General features: G+C 38.8%; 1 protein-coding gene and 3 long non-coding RNA genes across 4 annotated transcripts; 1 reads left to right on the top strand and 3 right to left on the bottom strand.

Moving 5' to 3' along the window:
* Positions 1–11,193: 11,193 nt before the first annotated feature.
* LOC122195529 (uncharacterized) lies at positions 11,194–12,665 on the bottom strand. The gene is made up of 3 exons (XR_006185796.2): positions 12,505–12,665; positions 12,166–12,407; positions 11,194–12,034 (listed from the first exon to the last, which is right to left on the bottom strand). It is a non-coding gene; the product is annotated as an uncharacterized LOC122195529 (long non-coding RNA).
* Positions 12,666–13,975: 1,310 nt separating this feature from the next.
* LOC111884088 (anthocyanidin 3-O-galactosyltransferase F3GT1) lies at positions 13,976–15,793 on the bottom strand. Its single transcript, XM_023880416.3, has 2 exons — positions 15,120–15,793; positions 13,976–15,003 (listed from the first exon to the last, which is right to left on the bottom strand). The coding sequence occupies exons 1-2, from the start codon at positions 15,616–15,618 to the stop codon at positions 14,108–14,110; spliced, it is 1,395 nt and encodes a 464-aa protein (XP_023736184.1). The 5' UTR covers positions 15,619–15,793; the 3' UTR covers positions 13,976–14,107.
* Positions 15,794–19,970: 4,177 nt separating this feature from the next.
* LOC111884090 (uncharacterized) lies at positions 19,971–21,010 on the top strand. The gene is made up of 3 exons (XR_002847592.3): positions 19,971–20,306; positions 20,518–20,566; positions 20,707–21,010. It is a non-coding gene; the product is annotated as an uncharacterized LOC111884090 (long non-coding RNA).
* A 387-nt stretch (positions 21,011–21,397) lies between these two features.
* LOC128128067 (uncharacterized) lies at positions 21,398–23,470 on the bottom strand. The gene is made up of 2 exons (XR_008225675.1): positions 22,877–23,470; positions 21,398–22,794 (listed from the first exon to the last, which is right to left on the bottom strand). It is a non-coding gene; the product is annotated as an uncharacterized LOC128128067 (long non-coding RNA).
* Positions 23,471–26,728: the final 3,258 nt, after the last annotated feature.

The raw sequence follows: 26,728 nt of genomic DNA, 5'->3' as shown, positions 1-26,728 counted from the left end.
CGCAAGTGCGGAAAGGAGGGGCACTGTGCACGGGATTGTTGGCAGTCAGTGCCAATTCGGGATTTGAGGAGGACAGGATGAAGCGGAGCCCCAGAGGGCTCAGGGTCGTGTTTATCTGCGTGCGACAGAGGGAGACGGAGCAGTGCCGGAGACAGCTGCGGGTATGATGCTTTCATGATGTCTTAATTGTCTTTCATTGATTTGGCGTATTGTTGTGCTGGTATCTTGTATGGATTTCGATGCGGTATTCGTTGTTTCGCGGGTCTGGCATGGTTATGGATTGGTGCTTCAGGTTTTCGCTTTGGCATTCGTTATTCCCTGATGGTTGGGTATGGTTATAATTGGTGTTTTAGTGTCAGTAGTCTTGTGCGGTTTTCGATGTGGTGTTCATCCTTTGGGCAGATTGTGAGTTTGGTTATGGGTTATTGTCGAGGATTCTTTTGGTCATCGCTCGTGTGGATTGTTAGTGGAGATGCGGCACTGAATTGAATGTCGGGTAGCAATTGCAGTCGTAGAGGGGATAATGGAAAGACCGGATTCTTTTGAATGGATTGATCAGGGAGGAGATGTGTGTTGCTGAGGGTTGCGTATGCTGGTGGGAAGCAGTCAGTGTATAAATGTTCTCTTTATGCAGGATTGTTTTGAAAGGTCATTAATGACGATCGATGGCAGTTATTCAGTGCTTTAGTGGGGGAGAATTGGAGAATTCTCCAGGAGATCGATGTGTATGTGAGAGTGCTTAGCTGTTGGGAATCAGCAGTGTTGTCAGCTCAGAGTATAGGCCGACTAGAGCAGGTGTCGAGTATGCGGGGCGGGATACAGACCTAGGGCATTTGATTGTGGAGGCCTGAGAGGAGGCCGGGATCAAGCTTGAGTAAGTAATCGGGGTTATGCGATCAGAGTATTTGTATGTTTGAGGTACGTGATGGGTTGTACTGCATTAATCCCACGGGGTTATGTTGTGCATGTTTCTAGAGCTGGAACCGGAAGGTTCCCAGCGTTAGAACCTGAGGGTTCGCAGAGTTTGGGTGTACGGACCCACAAAGATATAGCCTCGAGTGGCTAGTATGTGTTATGAGAGTCGGTCCAGTCATGCTGGAGACTCTGTCGGTATTACTGGATCAGTTTGAGATTGTGGATCGTGTATGTTACAGTGTGATTGCATTGGAAGGTCTGGCCCCGGGTTAGTGATCTTGTTTAGCTGAGGCAGTGATTTTGATGAGTGGAGAGAGTGCATGGGATTGAGAGCCCCTGCAATGAGAACCAGAGTATGTGAATAGCAGTTACGCAAAAAGGGTGGTGTCGATTGGGGCAAGCACCGTCGCACCGGTTGGAGTGGAATTATGGCCAAGAGGGTCCCTTGGAAGGAAAAGAGAAAGGTGTGTAACTCCGGAAGGGGGGTGCAAGTTCACGAGAATGAAAGCTGCAGAGCAAAGTTATGGTTAGAGTATTTCGAGTATGGCTTCGAGCATCGTGTTCGCGGCAGCGAAATGGGAACCCATCCGGGTTGGGGATGTCTGTTGAGGCTCGGAAGGGATGCAGAGGGAGAGGGAATCATAAATTCTCCATGTGATTCTGATCAGAGTGTAGGATGGATGTATGGTTCATCTTGGGAGATGTTCGAGGATATCATCAGTGTATTCGGTCTTCCAACCTGCGGGTGTTGGGACTAGTACAGTAGGTGTATGTGTCGGCAAGAGAAGGACTTGTGAGAGTTGCTCTTAGAGTGAGAATGGATCTCTCAGTTGGTCCGGGATGGACAAAACGGACTTTGGATCGGGGATCCGGTAGTTCATGGTTTCCTAACCCTTATTGGTCGAGTGATTGTTGGGATTTAGAGCAGAGTTGCATCTTGGGTAATTCTCGGTTACAGAGAGCGATGGACAGTGCAGAGATTGGGCTTCAGTCGACAGAGCAGATTCAGCAGATGAGACAGAGGTTATTGACCGCCTAGAGCCGACGGGAAAGTTATGCAGACAGACGCCGATCCGAGCTTGAGTTTCAGGTCGGCGACTTCGTACTTCTGAAGGCCTCTCCTTAGAGAGGAGTGATTCGATTCAAGAAGGGGGGCAAGTTGGGGCCCCGGTATGTTGGGCAATTTAGGGTTATTGCAAGGATAGGCCGGGTAGCCTATCGATTGGAGTTGCCAGCGGAGTGGGGACAAATCCACGATATTTCATATATCGCAATTGAGGAAGTATATAGCCGATGACTCGGCAGTGGTTCCATTAGAAGACATTCAGGTGGATGCAAGCTTGAATTATGCCGAGAAGCCAGTGGTCATCAGAGAACGGAAGATCGAGGTTCTGAGGAATAAGGAGATACCTCGGGTGTTAGTTCAGTGGCAGCATCGGAAGGGATCGGAAGTGAACTGTGATCTGGAACGTGATATGTGGGAGCAGCATTCGGGGCTATTTTCAGAGTGAGACTTCGAGGGCGAAGTCTAGTACTAGTGGGGGAGAGTTGTAACAGCCCGGAATTTCAAATATTGATATAATTATGATTTGGGGGTGTTTTAAGAAGGGACTCGGCGAGTTGGAGCCTTGACTCGCCGAGTAGGATCGCAGACCGGGTCGCGGGTTCGCGACTGGACTCGACGAGTCCGATATGAACTCGGCGAGTCTACGTTGTTTAGCGAAAACCCTAACCGTTCAGGTTTGGGACGTATAAGAGGCACTCATTGGCCGTCATGGTTCAGTTTAGCCTTCTGGGAAGAACCCCAAATCGAGTGGGTGCATCTGGAGCAAAGTCTTAGGGCCATTGTTGATCTTGGAAGAATTGTTGTGCAAGGAAGAGAAGGGATTGGCTAAAGGAGCAGCAAGGGAGTCACATTCTGAGGATTGGGGACACAGAGGATACATTATTCAGGTAAGAACTCGAATTATCCTCTGCTATGTTGATGTGTTATGGAATTAGGGTTTATGGAACCCCTTTGTGATTAGATTAAGTGTTACCCTTGTTACCCAAACGACTATAACCCTGTATTAGGACCTTAGAGGCCCAGAAGGTCCCATGCTTGTGTATTTCGGGACAATACTTATCTCAGGAAGCAGTTTGATCGACTGCATGGCGTGGACTCGCCGAGTCGGATGATCAGACTCGGCGAGTAGCTTGAAGATTCACTGGGACTCGCCGAGTTGTTCTTCAGACTCGGCGAGTGGAGTCGGGGTGGCCCCGCGATTCTTCCAGGAGTGACTCGTCGAGTCAAAGAGGATACTCGACGAGTAGAAGGGGAATCTTAGAGGATTGAAGGACGACCGGACTCGCCGAGTCGCCAGGGAACTCGCCGAGTCCAGTCGAGCTGACAATGGACTGTTGACCAGAGTTGACTGGTGTGATTTCTTAGGGTCAGTTAACGTGGAAGATAGAAGTATTAAAAAGAGATATATGATGAGACAGGGAGCTTGTAGCTCGGAGGATCAAGTGCAAGAGATTTCAGGAGTTGCTATCTTCCAGTGTCCGCGAGGTGAGTCTTCTCACTATACTGTACCCGGAAGGGTTTGATTGTGTGACCGGAAGGTCGGATATGATATGTGATATGTATGCTATATGTGATAAGTTATCTGTTATATGTGTTATGTATGTTATGGGCCGGAAGGCGATTATATTATGGGCCGGAAGGCGATTATGTTATGGGCCGGAAGGCGATTATATTATGGGCCAGAAGGCATTATGTTATGGGCCGGAAGGCGATATGATGTGTGATGGACCGGAAGGTCGGCGTGGGTAAGGCCGAAAGGTTTACCCAGCAGGGACGGAAGTCCCCTGAGACACATGGACCGGAAGGTCGGGCCTGGAAAGGCGTATGTGCGTAAGGTATATTGGGGAACTCACTAAGCTTCGTGCTTACGTTGTTTATGTTATGTTGTTTCAGGTTCTTACAGTAACGCGGGATGGCAACGGTTCGATTGTACACACCGAAGAAAGAGTTGTGCTTTGGAGGATCCTGGTCTTCTATTATAATGAAAATGAAACTATGTTTTGTAATTCGAATGTGAATAAGATTTTAAACAAGTGTTTTTAATATTAAATTGATTATTTAAATGAAAAATTTTGCTTTGAAAATCACGGTGTTACATCTCAGTTTGGTATGATGCCTTATCATGATGTTCCATACACCGTAATATTTGTTCAAGACGAGAAATTTAAGATAGAGAAGGTTTAGACGCATAATCACCCATATTACTACGAAAAGTTACATGTCAATTCTAATACCATAATTAAATGTTTAGAAATCTGAACATATAAAGTTTCCAAATCCGGTCGACAACAGACAATAGATCTGATCAAATAATGGCATCATAAATCATCACAAATCATTTAGCGCATAAAAAACATTTTAGGCATCTTTCCAAAAATAAGCTATTGCTTGTGTCTATTTTGGAGTACTACCTAAAATATATTAGACACACTCCTCACGATCATCGCTTAGCATTCTAAGTTTAACTCTAGAAATGTCCTACAAATTTCCTCTGGTATGTTGCAGGGTGTTTGAGGGATAGAGCTATAGATTAGTGGGAGGCAATCAGTGATTTGTTTGGAGCCCCAGCCATTGAAGCTATGACCTGGTCAGACTTTGTAACCAAGTTTAGGGTTGAGTTTGCACTGGTTATGGAGCTTTAGCAACTAGCCAGAGAGTTTTTGGATATGAGGTAGATGACTGAATCGGTGGTGGAGATTACCGCCAAGTTTTGGGAGAGGGCCTTACTGGTGCCTCAGTATGCAGGGGACGTGGATATGAGGAAGACTCGGTATCACGACATGTTGACGGCTGACATCCGGAAACATGTCAGCTACTCGACATTCCCGACCTTTGAGGACATGATAGCTAGGGAAAGGGAGATTGAAATTGAGCACCTCCGGAAGAGGAAGGTGGAGGCTGGGCAGGTTAGTGGGGTTTCGAGGAATAAACCCAAGGGATCCGAATCTAGGTCGAATGGCCAGCAGGGCCGGAGCCGCTGTGGGAAATGCGGCAGGCTACGTGAGGGAATTTGCAGAGATAGGGGCTCGGGCTGCTACAAGTGAGGAAAGACCGAGAACTTTAGCAAGGATTATATAGCCCTCACTCCTACCATTCAGAAATCATAGTTGATTTGCTTTCATTGCAATCAAATGGGCCATAAAAAGGCTAGCTGCCCTCGACTGACATCAGGAGCGCTAGTGGCGGCACCAGCTCCAGCGACCCTGCGGAGCACGGATGGCCTACAGGGCAAGATAGAGGCTCCAGTGGTGAGGAGTCGAGCCTTCCAACTGACCGCCGATGAGGCACGTGCCGCACCGGATGTGGTGACGGGTATGTTTTATTCTCCCTAACTCTTATTATATGTCGTTTATGATATTTATGTGCTATGTTTTATGTGTTGTTTAGGATCGTTCCATGTGAACGATATCCCAGTTCAGGTGTTACTCAATTCGGCGGCTACCTGATTATTTGTCTATCTCGCACTTAGCAAGAGGTTTTATGAGTCTTCGGGGATGTTGGATTGTCCTCTAGAGGTCGAGATTGCTGATGACCAATCTGTCTGGGCATCAAAGGTTTTTAGAGATTGAGTTTTGAGGTTGTATGAAGAGCTTTACCTCGTGGATTTGGTTCCCATTCCATTATATGGTAACAAGGTTATCATCAGCATGGATTGGCTGAGCCTTAATGGGGAGGTGATTGACTGTGCACAACACTTGGTGCATGTCAGGATCCCAAGTGGGGGAGAGCTGGTGATTAAGAGCGAGAAGTCGCAACGTAGACCAGCTATGTGTTCAGCAGCGAGGGGTAATAGGTCATTATAGTTGATATGATTGTCTTTGTGATAATCTTATGGTATGCCACTATCTGTTACGCTTTATGTGCTAGTATGTTATGTGATTATGTGATAGTGGTAGATAGGGGACTAGTCCCCAGACCCGGTTAAGATATACCGGTAGGGTAGGTTTGGGCACCCATATATGTTTGACAGTATGACATGCTATGTTATTATGTGGTAGTGGTAGGGGTGAAATTGTCCGCGTAGCCGGTTGAAATAAACCGAAAGGTAGTTCGGGCACCCAGATATGCCTGGCATGGTAGGTCGAGCACCCAGATATGCTTGACAAGGGGTAGGTCGGGCACCCCGATATGCCTGACTAGGGTAGGTTGAGCACCCAGATATGCTCAGCAGGGTAGGCTGGGCACCCAGATATTCCTGACAGTATGTTTATTGTAAGGTATGTGGTATGATGTGGGAACTCACTGAGCTTTATGCTTGCAGTTTCAGTTTTTGTTTCAGGTCCTTCTTCTTCAAAGGGAAAGGAGTCGGTACGGTAGCAACGCATCACACACACACGATTTCCGCATATGATATTCTTAGGACTTTTACTCTGACATTGTTACTATGTGATGACATGATTTAAGAGTTACGATCTATGGCTTTTTATGAAATGAAATAACTTGATGACGTTTTCTATAAATTGTTTTATAAATTGCTATATCAAAAATGAAACTTTTGGTCTGTATTTTTGGGATTTTACAAAACTTTAAAATGGGTGCCAATCCAGACGATTATCTAAAAGTGTGTTAAAAACATAGGAAACCTCTTCATTATCCTTTGAAACCCGTAACACTCGGTTTCGGATTTGCTTCTTTATTTGGGGTTGCGGCCCAATCTTCAAAGGGTAAAAGCCTTAGGGCCTTGGGAAAGAAAGAATTGGCCCTTCCGGGTGTGGGTGTTATGGTTTAGGTGATCCAAGTGTTTGATATTGTCTTCGGAGGTCAAGGGTATAATCGTAAATTGATGTTTCTGTCTTTTATGGATTTTAGGTTCTGTTCGGGAGGTTTTAAGGCTTGGGTCTATCGTTAGAAGTGTAGGGCTTCTCGCCACCTTTTCGTGGATATAAGGTTCGTTGGAAACGGATCTAAGATGAGGAAGTTATGGCATTCTGAAGATATTAGCAGAATTGGCCCCTAATGGAAATTGCTGACAAGTCGGTCCCAGGTATGCATGTGTAGTGCGCATGTCTCTCCCCCAAGACTCTCTCATTTATTGGCCCCTATTGCTTTAAAACCCTAATTTCGAACCCTAGCCTACCTTAAGAGTGTGTGAGCTTATTTTGTGTTTCGTTGGTGGGTTTTGGTGATTATTCAAGAAGTGGAAGCTTGGTGCTAGGTGGTGGTTCAAGTAAAGCTCTAACGTTGCTCATTAGAAGCTTAGATCTAGTATTATGTGAGTTTTGATCCCATTTTGGCCTCATGGGTGAGATCTAGTGGTTGGACACCACTCGAGGAGCTTTCAGTTGCCACTCTTAGCATTTCTGAGGTTATAAGTTCATAAAATTGTTTGCTTGATGTTTAGAATTGGTCCATGCATATTCTAGTTGGATTATGTTGGGTCTTAATGGATTAAGTTGGTTGTTGGGCCCCATTGAGTCATGCAAATGCATAAAGGTGTCGACTTTATGCATTAAGGACTTTTAAGGAAGGTTTTTGAGGTTTGGATGCAAAGTACTTAATGGGTTAAGCCGAAAATCAGAGTTTTGGTCAGTCGCCATTACGCCCCGCATACCGAGTTTTTCCCCTGATTTCAGTCCTCTAGCGTATGTCGAGCGTACGCGACCAGCTTGCAGTTCGGTGTTCGGGCCTATTTGGACTTTGGGGCTTGAGTTTTGGGGCTTGTTAGGTTGGCCTAAGGATTTTCTGAAGGTTGTATTTGTTCTTTTGGGTTACAACTTGTAGGGCCTAGATTTTTGGTAATGGGCCTTTGTGTTCCCAATGGGCTTGGGCCTTTAGGCCATTTGAGATTTTTATTGGACAAGGAAATTTTGTGCTTTAGAATAAGGCCCATATGGGTTTGGGTCCAATGTGGAAAATTAGTCCATTAGTAGGCTTTTATGGATCTTTTTGGTTTTGGGCTTGGGCTTTAGTTTTGGTTCATGTTGGGTCAGGGGTAAGATGGTCATTTTATCCTATGTATGGATTATGGAACATAGTATGGAACCCAATTGTTGATTGGTTGTTATTTTTGGTATTGATAGCTCGGGAAGTTGTCAGGGCAGCAACTAGGGATTTCTATCAGTGAGTTTCTACATTCGAGGTGAGTCACCTCACTATTATATGGGTCGAAGGCACAAATGCCGACCCATTTGGTTTATATATTGTAGGAAGACCCGAGGGTGACCCTTGGAATTTTGTATGAAAGACCAGGAGGTGGCTCCTGGCAATTTGTATACAAGACCAGGTTCTGAACTTTGGCAATTGTTAGTTAAGTAGTTGTAGATTGTATGTTATTTGTCTTTGTAATACTTGCATTGAAGACTATGAAGTGGCTCTTGGCACTTGTCTGTAAGACCCAGGGTTGTGGCCCCAGGCCTAGCAAGGAAGATCATAAGGCGGATCGTGGCATAATGTCAAAACTATGGTTGACACATAGCACTCCAATTAATTGTGGTATATGTATGATATGTATGGCTCATGATTATGTATGACATGTATGGCTCGTTTGATATGTATGGTATGTGGTATTTGGGGAACTCACTAAGCTTTGTTCTGACAGTTTGTGGTTTATGGTTTCAGGTACTTTCAGTTTGAAAGGGAAGGGCACGGCTTGATCAACACACACACCTATGTTTTTCCGCAACTTATGATTTTGGGAATTACTCTGATAAATATTTTACCTAGCAATGTTTTTAAATGTTTGGATTAAGTAACATCTATTTTTGGACCATAACAAAATTGAAATTTTTAGTTGGTTTTTGGGGTGTTACAAAACCCTTCTCCAATTACAGACTTATTATGAACCTGTGAAATAAAAAAAAATTAAACATGTGACATCAAAACTTGGAGAGAGAACCAATATTGCTCCAAATTCTCTAGATGTTCCCCTCCTTTTCCTAAATCGTTTTCTATTTAAAACAAAAACGCTAACTCGTTTCCTTTTTTAAAACAAAATCATGAATGTATTTTCTTCTTCTATAGATATGTTTCTTTTCTATAAGTGGGATTTGGGCTGAAAGAAAGAGCGGTGATGTGTGTATGGTTGCTTCGGGATTTTCAGTGGTGATGAACGTTGGGCGACACTGAAAATCCGTCTTTAAGCATAATGTAAGGGCATTATTTCGAATGAGAGAAGTTTTCAAGCACTGTATAAAGAAGAAATGAGAGAAAAAGAAGAAGAGGTAGCGCGAACATTCGCACTAGGTGACCGTTAACGGAGATGTGGTCGACTGGTAAGTGATGGTGTAGTTTCTCGGTGTTTAGATCTTTAGATGGAAGATGAGTGAGGGTGAAAGAGATTCTAGTGTATAGGGGTTCTTTATTATCAAACTAATGCTCGCGATTGGTACAAACATGTCCTGTTCACAAAGATTTGAAGACCTTGGGCTTAGTTACGCACTCATCTGATGACTCCCACTGCCTAAACTCACCAAACCCGCTGCGTCAATGGACAATGGTGGTGGTCAGGGGCGTGGCTTTATAGGGGCAAGGGGGGTTGTGTCCCCCCCCCACCTTGATTTTTTTGTTACATATAGTCCCTCTACTTTAATTTTGTACATATTAGGCCCAAAAATATAAAATTTTGGGCATGGCCCCCCCTATTCACCGATTTTTATACGTATTACACTTCCCCCCCCCCCCAAATCAAATGTTGAAGCTCCGCCCCTGGTGGTGGTGAAAGTGACGACCAAGGTTCTTCGAGTGAGAACTGATAGATTTTTCACAAAGCATGTGAGATTTTTTGAAGGGGTGGTAGGGAAGAGGGAGTACGGGGGAGAAAGGCAAGCATAGTGCACAAGGGTTTTTTATAAGTACCCCTCTTTTTCCAATTCCACCCCTGTTTTGAGTTTTTGTCTTTTGTTGTTTTTTTCTTTTTTTCCTATTTTCTTTTTTGTGGTTTTTAATATATTAAGTAAAATAGTACATGCACGATTTGTCGCTCTTGATTCAAGTTTTGCATAATTTCTCAAATATGTTGCCACTATTGATGAATTTACTAGAGTTTCTCAATCTTTTAAAAAGGAATTCCACTCAGCATCTATCATGTAACGTCCTCTGCAATTAGTAAATGTACTTTGAGATATGTGCCATCTACAAAGTATCTGAATGGCCGATAGGAATACTTTTTTACATACATTCATCAATGCTATCTCTCTGTCAGTAAGGATCACACATGGGCTATCATATCTATTGATTATGTCATTTAGACAATTTAAAGCCCAAATGTAATTGGATTCCTTTTCTTTATCTATGAACCCAAAGCCAATGGAAAATGTCATGTGTGTTGAAGTAACACCAACAATCTCCAAAAGAAAAGGTATGTTATACCTATTAATAAAAGAAAAATAATTACTATAACAAACATATAAGGCATGTTACGCCTATTAATAAATACAAAACAATTAAAAATAAAATATTTTTACTTGTTAGTCTTGTAGGTGCATCCATCATCATAACCTGTGGAAATGCATGTCATATTTCCAATGATGTTGGGTGAACAAAGAATAGAACTTTCAAGGCATTGGTTGTATCATTTACATGATGGTTAAATATATATCCTTTTGAATGCAAAAATCCGAAGACAAGTTGAATTTGACTGTGATCTACACACCCATCCATTCGAAGTTTGTAACACTCCTTATAAATTGTTTTTAGTGTAGTAACATTTTTGGAATTTTGTCTTTTTAGCGCCGGTAGAATATCCCGTGCGGGGACATTGTTTATCTTCATTTCTTTAACCATCTTTTATTCATTTGGGGTTAACCTCCTTGCAAATGGGTAGCCCTCCATATACTTTTTTGGTTCATAACTATGTTCATCATTTTTAACCTTTAACCTCTAAACGTCATCTGACTTATAGTAACAAGCAAAATTACAAATGGACAATTTCTTTTTCTGGACCCGGTATTTTTGGTGGACGTCTCCGGACCTCTTGATAGACCACCCACTCACCCAGTGCAAAAGAACTGATAATTTATTTAGGAAGTGTGTGAGAGTTTTGAAAAGATAATGGGATACGATGGAGTACATGAGAAACAATGAACAAAGTCTACAGGCTACATTTTAAAAGCATGATGTGCTTTTATGCAGTGTTTATGATTTTGACATATATTAATGTTTACAATACTATCTACCAAATAATTGACGTATAAGTTACATATCTTATAGGTAAATTACCTTAATTATAAGGGAAAATGACTGTAATGAAGTTTCAAAATGTTCAAAAAATAACATTGTTGTTTTTTTAGTACAAAAAGTATCATTGAAGTATATAATTTGTAGACAAAATACCACTAAAGTATACATTTGTTAACATAAAACCTTTTGGGTAACCTGTTACCTCAGGTAAACTAATGACATGGCATTTTAAATGACTTGGCTTACTTATTTGGCACTTTTCTTACTCGTTCGTTAATAATAAATAAGAGTATTTACACCTTCACCAATCATCTTCTTCACAACCAACACCCACCATCGAACCTTTGTTTTCCTCCATAGCCACCATCAGCTTCCACCTTAAGCACTATACCTCAAAAACACCACAAACCATACTCACCACCCTATCCTCTATTCATCACCTCAACCGGCCGGCTGACACCCACTTACCCATTGCTACCACCTGCCAAGAGAAAAAAAAACACTACACAACCTTCTGAAATCGAAACAACCACAAGACCAAGACCGGTTTCCACTACTGTCATCATAGAACCTAAAACCATCACTTCCGTCTTCCACCATAAACACACCCATCTCTACCTTACACCACCTTGAAACACCCTGTCGAACGAATCATCACCACCTATAACGAAACCCACTTCAACCCCTATGAATCGAACATCAAACCCGCTCTACATATACCCTTGATTTGTGTAATCTCAAAGCAAGATGACAAATTTTATTGAAGGAAGAATATAACTAGATTGACACAACCCACCAACTATGTAACCAACAAAGCAATTTGCAGATACGTAGGTGAAAGGAATCCCAACATCTTCAATGGCTTTTCTCACCACCATTTTGTCATCAAAAGTCACTCGCCTTGGTTCCAACACATCTGCTATTCTTGCAGGATCACTACCAAACTCAAAAGGCAAATATAATATACTATTAAAGTTAGTGAAATTTTATACATACCTGTGATTTGTTAAAAACTTCTCAAAAATCGTTTAAAAAGTAATGATAATATGACTTATAACAGTGTATACCTTAATGTTTCCGGCCTCTTTGATGACATCGACAAGTTTGAGCCGAAGGAGGATTTGATGGCTACAGATATGAACACTGGAGACTACACATATCACCAGGTCTACTTGCTTCAAGCTTCGATAACGTTTCGATAATCACCCTTTAAACACCAACCGACCACCTTCACTTGCACCGTTGAACACCATCCTCCCTACCTCCTCCGTGAACCACCATTACCAACCATCATCGCTTCCATTACCACCTAAACACCCGATAAACAAAACCATTGAAATTGATACTGATTTTGAAAAAAAAATGCAAATTTGCTTACCTAAAATCAAGAGATCAAATTTACTTACCTTAAATCGAAATCAGGGGATCGTGAGACCGCCTGCTGCTTCCTTTTTGAAATTGCGATGATGTGGTCAGTGGTGGCTAGAGTCGGCAATGGTGTGGTGGTCGAAGTCGGAAATAGGTGAGCGGTGTGATTAGGTTACACCAGTGGTCAATGATGAAGGAGTCAATTAGGTTACCTACAATAACAGGTCACCACACGATTTTATCTGAGATAACCGGTTAAATGGTATTTTTATACTAAAAAAACATCAATTATATTTTTTAAACATTTTCAAAATTTTATTACCTTTTTAGGTCATTTTCCCTAATTATAATGTCTATATAAAGTTGGGACACAAATCCTCAAAGATCCTCACAATAGTCCAAAATAGCAATACGGTGCAAAACCAATAATGCACAAATCCTCAAAGATCCTCACAATAGTCCAAAGTACCAATAATGCACAAGAATATGTCAAATATATTGCACAACCAATTTTATTTAAATTTTTTTTGTCCAGATACCTTAACATGTCAAGCTCATACATTTACTGATTTACTCTTTTCCCTTTTAGTACTTCTAAGTACTTAAAATCTCATCTAGCGGTCCCTTTAAAATGTAGTAAATAAGTACTTCTTAGGCAAAGATCAATGCAAGGATGTCTAGAAGTGGTATATATCATGCTTTATAGGATCCAAAAATAAAGTTGCTGCATTTGGAATACTAACAGCTTCCACAAACATCCCAAAAACCAAATACATAAAATGTTATAAATTTCATATATTAATGCCACAGAGGATGTGTAGTTACTTAGAATGCTATCAATCAAGATATATTATTAACAATTCCTTATTATTCCTTCTCAACCACACTTGCAACAAATCATGTACCAACACTAAGGTTGTTTCCAATCACGCTAAACTTTCTAATGATCATGAAAGACTAACCCATATGTATGATACTTCTCATTTTCTCATGTAAGATCAAACTTGAAGTCAAATCCTCCTTATTCACGTATGCCAGTGTAGTCCTTCCTAACATAAAACCATTGAAAGATTATTCTATGGTTGTCATATTTGTGATGTTGTATCGCCACATTTTCTTGGAAGCTTAAGGTCCAATGTACCTTGTCACCATTCATACTTATACAACTCTTTACCATATGGAAAATACAATGTTCATGTGTCCGGTCATATTCCTCATCATCATACGAGGACATCCACAGTCCATTAAACTATATAGAGTTCAATAGATTGACACATCATCCATTAAAAATATATACAACATCACCCACAACCCATTAAACACATATTCAATCATAATCATCACTTTATTCATTCTATTAAACCACTTAATGATTATTCAACTCATTCATTCGACTATACCATATATCATCACTCACAATCCATTAAATTCTTATTAAATCCTAGTCATCACCATATTCAACTCTTATGGTGCTTCTCAGATTAAACTCTAGTTATTGCCTCCGCTACATATTAATAATTCATTTTATTAGATTAAAATCCTCAAAAAAACAAGATTAAAACTAGAAACTATAGGTAGAAGGTAGATTAACGTAATGAGTTTCACAACTTCAATTTATTATAATGCTCCAAAGATAGTAAATCAGAGGGTGGCACTAGTGACCACATCCACTAAAGTCCTGAAATTTTGATTAGAACTCCCGTTAGGTCTAACAGCCTCGAGAGCAAGCTCTTTCAAAGCTTCAATCCTATCCTTCATCTTTTTCGACGATTCATTGAACGATAATACATGTTCAAGAGCACAACGAGTTCCATCTTTCGTGAATTTCCCGCCTTCAATTCTCACCCCTATCCCCCAAACTCTCTCAACCATCCAAGTATTCATCTGTTGATCTCCAAAAACCGGCCTACATATCATCGGAACACCAGCTCCAATGCTCTCCGATACAGACTTCCATCCACCATGTGTTAAAAACACACTTATCGCGATATGCTCCAAGACTTGTACCTGTGGTGCCCATGATACAACTTTCCCGAATCCATTCGCAGTTGTTCTCTCCAAGAACCCATCTGGTAAAAGCTTCATGGAATCTTTGTTTAGTGACCAAAGAAACGGGGTTCTGGTCTCTTCAAGTGTTTCAGCCAAAGCGACCAACTCATCTGGCAGAAGCCGGCCGATTGTGCCAAACGAGATGTAGGCCACTGATCTTGGCTTTTGATTATCTAACCAAGAACTGCATGAAAATTCATCAAACTTAGACGATGGTTTTTCTTTGCAGATGAGATGGAAGGGACCAATGTTGAGAAGGCTCTTGAATTTTGAAGAGAGGTTTTTGGTGAGATCAATGTCTAGTCCTTGAAATGAATTTACGAGAACAACGGTGGCTTTGTCTAGGGTTCTTCCCATGTTATGTAGCATGGTTGAAAATGGTGAGTCGAGGTGTCCAAAGAGGACTCCACCTGGTAAGTCGCCTAGTCGAATCTTCGAGAGTCCAGGGATCAAGTCATCCACTTCGTTGTCAGGCGCTAATGGATTACCTGTGCATGCATGAAGATGCATATATATTAACTGTTGTATAGTTTGTGTATAGATTTGTTTACTAAATAAAATGAAAAAGAATACAATGATTACGTTCAGATCATGTTCAGTTTACCTTTGAGTTCAGCACTTTTTTCTCTAATGAGGTCAGTGTAAAAATGTGCAGAGAGAGAACAAGTTCCGGCACTCCAAAACGACACCCAAGGAATGTTCAAATCCTCCGCCATCTGACTGGAAACCCAAATAAAAGCACTCACCACCAGGCAGCCGATTCTCAGTCCAATATCCTCCTCCGCCACTTTCACGCCCCTCCTAAACTCCTCCTCCGCCACCGCCAGAAACAAGTTAATATCCTCTTGAGGTTTCCCCGCAAAAACATAATCCTCTGGTACGCCGTCGGACACATCATACGGCCGTATGTTGTCACAACTGAGCTCAGAAAACAATGCCCGATTAGATTTTCCGGTGTTGAAGAAGGAGAAAACCACCGTAGGGGCGGCAGAGGCTAGTTTCTGGACTAGGCTTAGAAGGACCGGAGGGTGTGAAGCGAAAGGAAATGCAAGCACTGCAACATGTCTCTGCCATACGCCGACTTTAGTGTTGGTGGTCTCCATTTCCGTGTCTTTACTTGTGATTGGAAATTTGATGTTATCATATGTGAATTTATAGGAAGATTAGTTGGTGATCATACAGCTACTTGGTTGCTGCAAGTTGTCGGACAAGACCACGAGCCACGGAGTATGATGGTGTGTGCAGTGTGCGTTCGTTGAGTCGAAGTAGGTGGAATGAACGGCTCTCAAGATTTGGACACGCAACATATATAGTCAGAAATTCCATTATTAGGATATAGTCACTTGTCGAGTGGTAGGTGTGTTATTTTCTAAAAATGGGACCTTTCCGGTTATTTCAATGTTACAATTTGACCCTTTTTATTTATGGGAGCTCATTTTGCCACCGACGCTTTTTATGGATCCGGTAAGAATCTACTATAATAAATGAAAGTTTTTTGTCACATGTCCTCTTCTCATTTATTTGGACACATGGTATTTTCTAAAATTTTTAAAATTTTTATTTTCCACTTGTCATTTTATTGTATTTTTTATTTTATTAAATTAAAATTCTACATTTAATGTCTAAGATAATATATATGTAAAGTATTTATTAGAAAAAATTTATATATGTAATGTATTCAATACATTAAAGTCTCACTAATTTTAATAATTTAAATTTTTCTCATTTTTCTTATAAATTCAAACTTTTCAAATTATTAAAATTTTATATTTATTTTTTTTTAATTAAACCCATGTAATACATGGGTCTTACACCTAGTTTAAAATATAGACAATAATGCCTCTCATTTTAATTTAGAGAGATCTGATTTGTTTCCAAATGGACACACCCCCTCCTCCGTTCTTCCTTCTTCCTTCTTCAGATCTTGCCATTAAATAGATTATCACAATCATAAAAATTCAATGGAAGAATCAGTGTATCGTCGATTTGCGATGGTCACTACAAGAAATCAAAGCATTAGCGGCGACGCCTATAGCGGCGACGCATAGCAATAGCGGCGACACGTAAATGACGCGTTACGTGTCGCCGCTATTGCTATGCGTCGCCGCTAATGCTTTGATTTAGCGATCCGCGTCGTTTTCACCCCATCCGTCCGATTTTATTTTGATCTAACGGCTGTAGAGGAAAGCGGAAACGCGCGTTACCTTTTCCCTCCACATGTCGCCGCTAATGCCCTTTTGTCGCCGCTGTTGCCCTTACGTCGCCGCTAAAACCCGTCGCCGCTAATACTAAACGCAGATTACCCCTTCACAGGTTCCCTTTCTGCCATTTTCTTCTCTACTTCCACCTTCTCTCGTTTTCCTCTTCTTCTTTCTTCAATATCACGCTTTTTTGACAAGTTTGTGGAGTTGGAATTGCTTCTTGGACCGGTGCTTGCCCCTCCTTCCCCCAAGACAGCCATAAACCGGTGATATTTTTGCAAATTCCGAAATTGCCCCTCCTTCCCCAAGGTCGAATTTCTCATCTTTTTCTATGATTTTTCTGTTTTTGTGTTACTTAAGATGATAAAATGTGAGCATTTTTCAATTATATTGAGTGATTATGTTTGTATTTTGAGATATGAAGTGGTTAATTATGCATTTTATTGGATAATTTTGTTTGATTGTATATATTTTGTTGGAATATTTTGTTGGTTTGTGTGTGTTTTTTTTTTCAGATTTGTAGGAATTTAATCATGCATTTTGTGTATATTTTGATATTTATGTTTAGATTAGATTGATGTATAAAAAAATGACATGAATATATACATTTGTTGGATTGAAATTTATGTTTATACCACATTGCCTTAAAATGAAAGTTAGATGTTTATATTTGTATGAAATTGGATGAAATTGGAATATGCAAATTAGATGTATACATTTGACTTAAGTGTATGAAATTGGAATATGCAAATTGGATTAAATTGGAATATGCAAATTGTATGAAATTGGATATATACATTTGGCTTAATTGTATGAAATTGGATGAAATTCTTAATTAGGTTATTAATAGCAACTTACTTCTAGTAATGTATTGTATATTGGGCGAAGGCAGTCGAACATTTTCAAACGCCAGAATTTTTAAGGCGTTCGGCGTCAAACAAGGAATGTCGTGCAAAACAACTAGTTGTAAACAGAGGGGGGTCGAGCTCATACAGCAATGCATGTTTTAAAGAGGTAAGTTATGATATATTTAAATATTTATTTAAAGTATAACTAATCTAAATTTTAATGTTAAATAGGATATCAGTCGAATCGAAGCTTTTCGTAAAGCTAATTCCAATCGCCAAGGGGTATTTTATAGTCCTGCAGTCGAGCAACAATACGTAAGTGGTTAATTTGTATTTTTCATATAAGTGTTTATATCGTCAAAGGTATTTAGTAATCTAATTTTTATGATTTTTATTGTTTTTAAAAAATACAGAATGCTTTACTCGAAGAGATAAACCAACGAACCCAAGCTACTTCTGAGGCAAGCGGTCTAGCACCAACTGATATAAAAGATTGTTTTGAAAGAATATTGGGTGTTCGACGCGGACATATCAGAGGCATTGGGCGTAAACCCCCTACCGTTGTGTCTATGTACGATCAGCAACAACCAATGACAAAAGAACAACCACAATCACAGGTAATTGTTAGTAAATGCTATAATGGAATGGTATAATTAATTATAATGTTATTCTGATATATTGTTAATATATTTTGTTTTTTTATAGTTGCAAATGCTCCAAACAATACTACAGGACCCGGCTTGTTCTGCAGCATTGGAAGAGTGGTTTCGCTCATTGCTGCCACCAAATAATGGAGATGATGATGAGGACGAGTAGTTATTTTAGGATTTTATGAAACGTTTTGTAATTCGAAACAATACTAAATGTGGTATATATATGGATTAATATTTTGGATTGATTTTATGTATTAATATTTTGGATTGATTTTATGTATTAATATTTCTATATAAAATTATCAGATTTTTCAAATGCTATATGGATTAATATTTGGATTGATTATAAATTTAATGTGAAATAAATAAACAAAAAAAAAATAATCAAAAGAGCATTAGCAGCGACGGGAATAGTGGCAACGGCGTCATATTAGCGGCGACGGGCAGCATTAGCGACGACGGGAGTATTAGCGGCGACACCAAGTATTTGCGGCGACATTGAGCGTATTAGCGACGAATCAATACCGGCAACGTATTTGCAGCGACATGTCGCCGCTAAAGGTATTAGCGGCGACACGCCTAACCTTTAGCGGCGACGTGTGTCGCCGCTGTTGCCCAATCTTCTTGTAGTGGGTGATGGACTCATTTTCAGGGAATATGTTTATGTTTCTGATCCATCCATCAAACACGATTTGCAAAGCAGTTGTAGATGTTTGATTTTTAGAGACCGTAAAAGCAAGTTTCGGTGTTGGTAGTTGGGGTCGGAGTGCAGATCGACACACCATTTTATTTTTCCGGTGATGATTGACATTCTGATCGGGATATTATCCCCTTCTAAGGATTGTGGGTTTGAGGCTCATCTCCACTAAGTTTTAGTAGTATTTTAAATTCCTCTGTTATCTTTGTACTGGGAATGTTTTTTTTGAGCTTTCAAAACATAGAAGAATAATTACCCTCAACCATTATCTGTCAATTAAAAGAAAAGAACCAAACATCTGGAAACTCCAAACGACGCAGGGCTGCTTCTTCATCCTGATTCCTAACACATCTTCAAGAGCTAGAATGAAATGCATCTTGGAATTCAAAAGAACCACTGTTGATTTATTTCTTAATCTGATGATAATACATATAAGGACTTTCATTTCTAAAATCCATAACATCAACAGAAGAAAATAGTTGCCGGAGTTGATCTTGGTGGCGATGCTTTTACGTTGCTATGGAGCTTGGTATAGATCATTTATTGAGCATGGCGATCGTTATAGTGAGTTGTATGTTCGCCAGAGATAGTTGTTTGCAGATTCCTTCGGCAAAGTTTCAATGAGTTGCAACTTCTCAGGAGAGTGCCATCGCTAATTGTCGGTTTGTGTGTGTGTGTGTGAGAGAGAGAGAGAGAGAGTGGTTGCCGGAGATGGTGACTGGGAAAGAGAGGGGAAGATAGTAGACGGTTGCAGGGTTTCGACTTTTGAGTGAGAGGGGCGGAGGTTTAGTGGTGGCGGGATGAGGGAGGCGATATTTTAGAGGATATTGGCGCCGGAGATGGTGACCGGAGGTGGAAGAGTAGTTCAAAAAAAAAGGAGGTGGAAGAATTCGGCTTATTTGTGTCTGTAACATACTCTAAATGAGATGAGGGTATTCTTGTCCATATATTAGTGTTTCAATGGACGAATAAAAATAAAAATCCTTTCTAAACAAAAGCATTTTGCCACTTGTCCATTCCAAAACACTCATTTCATGCAAAGTTAAATTCCAGATTTACCCTTCTACTCCTTTAAATTAAATCCGGACTATTCAATACTCTTAACTCAATCTTGATTTTGTTCCTGATTTTCAGCAATTTCTTCGATTTACTTCACGGTAGAATCACATTCATGTATAAAAGTCTCGCTATATCAGCTATTGATTACCGAGATTTATGCGTTTATTGTCGAGGCTAATTTTAGGTTTGATAAGCAATAACTATTGGAGGAAGAATAAGGTCGATTACCCCTATCGTTGTCGCCACAGCATCAAGGCATTGCCATCGATCTCCACTATTGGGTTTAAGACTTTGGTTGCTTGTGGTATCGATGTTGATTCTTCTACTAAAAAGGTAACATAATATCTCTTTGTTTTAAGTTACAACTATTTCATAAGACACGCCAATTGTTCGATGATTTGACCAAATGAAAACTTTGATGTGTATGTTATCACAAAATGTTATCTTTGCCTCCTTTGGTGTTTGGTTTTAACCTAGAATACCATAGTAGTTTGGGATGGCAATTAATTTTGTATTTAAGTTTGGTTTATTTGTCTTTTTACAGGAAGAGAAGGTTTGGCCATTACCGATGTTTCAACTTTTAAGAGTGTGATGTAAGTGATAGTATTATTATTATTATATATGTGATAAAAAAAACAATGAATTCATGGTGATTGGTCCTTTTTAATCCCTTATTTACTTGAAATTTACATCCACTGACATTAATCTATCGTATTTATTGTGTTAATTATAGTGGTTGTTTTAGTCGAGATCTCCTCCATGATTTTCCAATGATGGCACTATTAAAGAATATGACAAACGACATGGTTCTTATATTACGAATGGTAAGTATTCTATCTTTTGGGTGAGACAACTCCTTCCATGTATTCTTATCTCCTTTTTCTATAAAAAAAATTTAAGAAAGTATGTGATGATAAAATTGGATTTCTGGTTTTCTTATTTGTGGCTTTTCTTATTTATGTAATTATTATTATTAAACTATTTGGACTTGTGTTATATTACTCACATTCATTTTTAATGAAATTAAGGTTTAGTAACTTGTGAGTTGTAATTATCTAAAGTTAAAATTATATGTGGTGGATACAATGTAATTAAGTGGCTATAAATTTGTATCATATTAACCTGGGTCATCATTTTTCTAAGATCGAATACTTAATGGTTTTTAAACTTGAGTGACCAAATTAGAGAAAATAACAAAGTTGTCTGTCTTTCTTTTTTTTTCTTTTTTTTTTTTTCATTTTGATGGATCAAGCTTCCAACCCACTATGTCATCTATAAATTCAATGTTTCCCATATGGACATCTAATGCATTTCATTTAACAGATGGTTTCCCTGTTGATACACACAATCTACATGGGACCATTGGCTTTTCTTTAAGAAATAAAAAGGTATTGAAGTATACCAACTTAAATCTGCTATATGGGTTGTTTTTTATTGTGTATTTGAGATTGTGAAACCTTTTAGGTTTCATTGCCAATTTAGTTAACAGCGGAAATAATTTTTAAATACCAGTCTACTTTCACTTATAGCATTGTACTATGTAATAGTCACAATTTTGACATATTTGATCATATTCTCTAAAAATTACCATTTATAAGTTTGCTTTTAGCATTATAATATTTATAAGTCACAATTACGACATAATTAGCCAAGTTCTGGAAAATTGATATTTTTTAAATTCATTTATAGCATTGTACTATTTAAAAGTCATAATTTTGATGTGTTTGGTCAGATTCTTCAAAAATGATAATTTTAAGTTCATTAATAGCATCCTACTATGTAAAAGTCAAAATGTTGAGATATTTGGTCAGGTTCTTTTTAATTTGTAAATTTGCTTATTTAAGTATTGTACTTTGAAAGTACATTGCTATAATGCAAGAAATGTTCTCTATGTGTTAGTCATTTCAATCAAGTAAAACAGGAGAAACAAAAGTGTTTTCATTGTTTTAAACGCAACATTATAGGTACAAAAGAACTTAGTTGGACACTTTTGATCATTTTGACAAGAAAAAACATCATAAATGGTCCCTGTGGTTTCTCAAAATCTGAAGTTTAGTCCCCGTGGTTTAAAAACGTAATAGATGGTCCCTGTTTTTTCAAAACTTTTGACAATTGGTCCTTATTGCTAACACCGTTAACTTTTGTCCGTTAACTGAAGGGCATTTTCGTCATTTCACTACCACAGAGACCATTTATGATGTTTTCACTTATTTAAAAAAAATAAAATAATATACAAATGGGCCTCTCTCTCTCTCTCCTTATCAACAAGACCGGTCTTCCCTCACTTGTACTGCTCTCCTTGTATGATACAAAGAGATAAAACATCTATCTTCTGTGGGTTTTAAGATTCACCCTTAAGTTATTTGATTTCGCCTTTCATCAAATATCAACAAAAGAACAATAATTCGCCTTCTTCAATTTACAATTTGATTAGGGTTTTTCGTTTTCTTCTTCATCGATCCTTTCTTTCTCTCCCGAGCTCTTGTTCTGTAGGGTTTTTCTTGAGTAAGAGTGGTGAAAGATTACATGGGCCAAATGAGAGAGAACAATAGCAACAATAATATGGGCACACCATCTACTAGACTACTACTCTCTTATACGGGTCGGGTGGAGGATCGGTTCTTTCCCTAGATACCACATATACTTCTTTGTATGGGAGAGGAGGAGGCAGTACTATCGAAAGTGGAGGTACCCAGAAATTTCGTAGTTACCCTTCTGTGATGAGCTATCATAACAAAGATAAATCTCTTAAAGCTAAGATCATTTCCCATCCTCACTATTCCAACCTTCTTCAAGCGTACATGGACTGTAAAAAGGTGACCTAAATTCATATAATTCTCGAACTCGGAATAATTACAGGCTATATACACAATATTACGAGGAATGGCAATTGGATAATTTACCTGATAGAAGTTGTAGAGAGATTCTTCAGGTTGCAAGATATGCTTGGGTTCGATAAGGCCAACAATATTGCCGACTGGCTGCTCGTGAAATCAAAACCCGTTATTCAAGATCAACTCCCCCAGCAGTTAGACCATACTTGCAATCTCATTAGTCTATCAAACAACGGATCTTCAGTTATGTCTGGAATTGATGATCAATCCATGGAGAAAATTAGGGAAGATAGGGTGCTTATAGTAGGTAATGCAAAATCGACTTCCTCTAGCTGTAACAAAGAGAAGAAAAAGCTTGATAGAGGAGTTAGGAAAAGTGTGTATATTCATCACTCTCTTGTTAAAGAAACTAGGGAACAAGCAATAGCAGGGGTAAGGAAGAGGTCAATTGAAAAGAGAAATAACAAGATTGGAAGGGGTGATGTTGGTGGTTCTGGCTCTGATAAGGTGATGAATCAAAATGTAAATCAATTAGGGTCTTGGATTCCATTTGGAGAAAACCAGGCTCAAACAACTGATCAAGCCCTTGCTGGTGATAACTCGTTAGCGATTAGAGAGAGAGAGAGGCCCATTTGTATATTATTTTATTTTTTTTAAATAAGTGAAAACATCATAAATGGTCCCTGTGGTAGTGAAATGACGAAAATGCCCTTCAGTTAACGGACAAAAGTTAACGGTGTTAGCAATAAGGACCAATCGTCAAAAGTTTTGAAAACAGAAGGACCATCTATGACGTTTTTAAACCACGGGGACTAAACTTCAGATTTTAAGAAACCACAGGGACCATTTATGATGTTTTTTCTTTTGACAATTTAAGTCTATTTTGATCATTTTGCTCATTTCAAATAGTTAAAACATAAAAAACTTAGTATTTTCATCATTTTAAACTTTGCATTACATGAACAAAAAAACATAATAGGACCGTTTTGGTCATTTTGACCATAAGTCTATTTTTGTCATTTTGGTATAATGCTAATTTTTTTCATTTCAATTGGGTATAAAAAGTTAGTATTCGAGTCATTTTTTAACTTGTCATTACAAATACAAAAGAACACATTTTAACCGATTTGATCATTTTAACCATTTAAGTTTGGTTTTTTTGTTTGGTCAAAATGGTAATTTTGGTCATTTTTCTCAATTTCAAAACAGAAAAAAAGTATTTTGATCATGTAAATTGGCATTACAAATAAAAAAAATCAATATAAAAGTCTAAAAAAAAATTATTATTAGTTTAGTAAAATTTTATAAATCTCTTATCCGTGGTTTCCACGGGTTATAACCTAGTAAGATATTATAGTTATTTTCTTCATTTTTTATACATTGGACAATGCCAAAAAATCCCTTAAGTTTTCAGGTTTTTATTGGTTTTGACGAGCGTTGAATTTATGTTCGTTTTTGCCGCTAACTTCTGATTTCTTTTTCAGTTTTGTCATTTTTACATGTTAAGTCGGTTACTTGTACATGTGGCAGCCACGTGGACGCTGAGTATGACACTTCTGTTGGCGTGTCGTTGTTGGGTCTAAAATTATTGTTTATACTTTGCTTTTCTAGGAAAATGTATTTTTATGTCTAGGACAGTAAACAGCTCGGTGTTTACGGCTATATATGTGTTTACGGTTGTGTATACGGTCGTACACGAGTTTACGGCCATAAACCTGTGTACGGCCAACTATCACCTATATATATAGGGTGAAGAGTAGAGATGAATGTACGGCCAAGACGAGCTTAAGTGTGTATTCTAAGGTGTGATAGATAGAGAAAGTGAATCTTGTGTAAGGAACTTCATTCATATCATCAATATATTCAAGATTCATCCGATTCTTCTTCTTCTTCTCTTCTATTTTAATCTGGCATCAACGAATTGATTGGGATTTCGCACCATCAAACGGATCTGATTGATTCACAAGCAGATTGGGGACTTACAAGTGGTATCAGAGCTTGGATTGTATCAATCAATTTTGTCATATATGGAGCATATTTGATCTTACTTTTGAAGGATTTTTGTGTTTTAGGATAGATCTCTGAAAATTAGGGGGGGTTTGTTCTTTGAATTTTTTATAAAAACGAGTTTTGGATCAAGTTTTAGAGCAAAAATAGGCAAAAATCATTGTTTTTTTTATCGTATCTACGAAGTGTTCTCGACCTTTGAAGGGTGTACGGCTAGAGTTTCTCGGAGTGTACGGCCCGAAGTTCACGGCCCATAGGCATGTATGGCCAAGAGTTTGTGGCCCAACACGTGTTCAGCCCATTTTCGTTTAGCGTTTAGCAGCCTCCTTCTCGTTCAGCAACAACCTCTTGCTCGTTCAACGTCCATTAAAAAAGAGGGATTTTTGTAGCGGCGAAGATTCGAACCCTGGTCTCTCGCCTCATCCCTTCACGCGCCTTACAAGTTGAACTACCAAGCCATACACTTCATTACTTCGAAACTTAATTCATAAGGAGACCTTTCTCGGTTCCTAATTTCGCACTCTAACAATTTCAGCCCAAAAAAATCAATTTCTTTTATTTTTAAATTCCATTTTCAAACCAAAATTTTAGTTTTTAATTTTTAACTTTTAATTTTGACTTTTGACCTAAAATTTTGACTTTGACTTCCAAGTTTGACCTTTGACTTTAAACTTTGACTTTCTTGTTTAACTTTCAAAATTTCAAATTTAGCTTTCCGGTTTGACTTTTCAGGTTTGACTTTTAAGTTTGACTTTTTAAATTTGACTTTTAAAGTTGACTTTTGAGTTTTTAGTCAAAGGGCATTTTTGGAAAACAATGAGTTCCTCAAACATTCCGGTCAATGAAGTTTCATGCTCTCAAACTTGCATTAAGACTATCAAGTTTTTACGTGATCAAATCGAGTTGATTAAAGGAGAAAATGACGATCTAAAATATGAGAGATATACTATTAGGAATGAACAAAAACCATTAAAAGAAAAATTAGAGGCCAAAACTAAGGACTTTAGGAAATTGCAAGAAGATTACAGCAACAAGTGTGTAAAGTATGATCACATTAAAAGCAAACTTGCTGTTGTGACTGCAGAACTTGACACATTGAAAACCCGTTTTCAAAATGCTGATTTTAACTTCAAAAAATTCGATGTGTCAAGTGAGAGGGCTGCAACTATTATTGAAAAACAAATGAAATGGAAGGACCAGAAACAAGTAGGTATAGGATATGAGAGTGTCCCTCCTCCATTTAATCACAACTATATTTCTACTCCTATGACTAAGGAAGAGATTGACAGAGAACCATATATGGTATACGGTAAACCAGTTGTTGAACAGTCGACAGAAAATAGTGCTAGGAAATTAGATACTAACGTTTCTACTTCCCATACAGATACATCTTTAAGCCAAGGAAAGCAGGAGTCTTGAGAGAATTGTGCTAATAATAATTCTGTTTTGAAAAATGATGTTTATGTTTCAGATAATATTGTTTCTAAAACTGATGATTTGATTGGTGATGATTCTGTGTCTAATTTTAATGCTTCAAAAGTTGCTTGCGGTGATGTGTCTAATAATTCTAATGTTTCTGTTACTAGCACACCCACTGCACCTACACCTGTCACACAACCTGAATCATGCACTTGCTCATGTGGAAAGAGAAAGGGAGTTGCTAAGAATAATAAATCTGAAAAAGGCAAAGGCACGCCACCATGGGCAGGAAGAAACAACTTCCTAGTAAAGAAAAAGACATGTTTTCACTATGGAACACCTGGACACATTGCCCGAAACTGTCCAAATCGCGCATATGTTCCCTACTACGCACAAGGCTGGCAGAACGCACCAAGAGGGAGATACTTTAAAAGAAACCCATCAAGTTCACGTTCAGACAATGGCGACTAGAACGCGCAAAAGGCGAAAAATCAA

This window comes from Lactuca sativa, chromosome 8 (genome assembly GCF_002870075.4).
Source record: "Lactuca sativa cultivar Salinas chromosome 8, Lsat_Salinas_v11, whole genome shotgun sequence".
Classification (NCBI taxonomy): Eukaryota; Viridiplantae; Streptophyta; class Magnoliopsida; order Asterales; family Asteraceae; genus Lactuca; species Lactuca sativa.
This window is presented reverse-complemented; position numbering and strand designations above follow the sequence as displayed.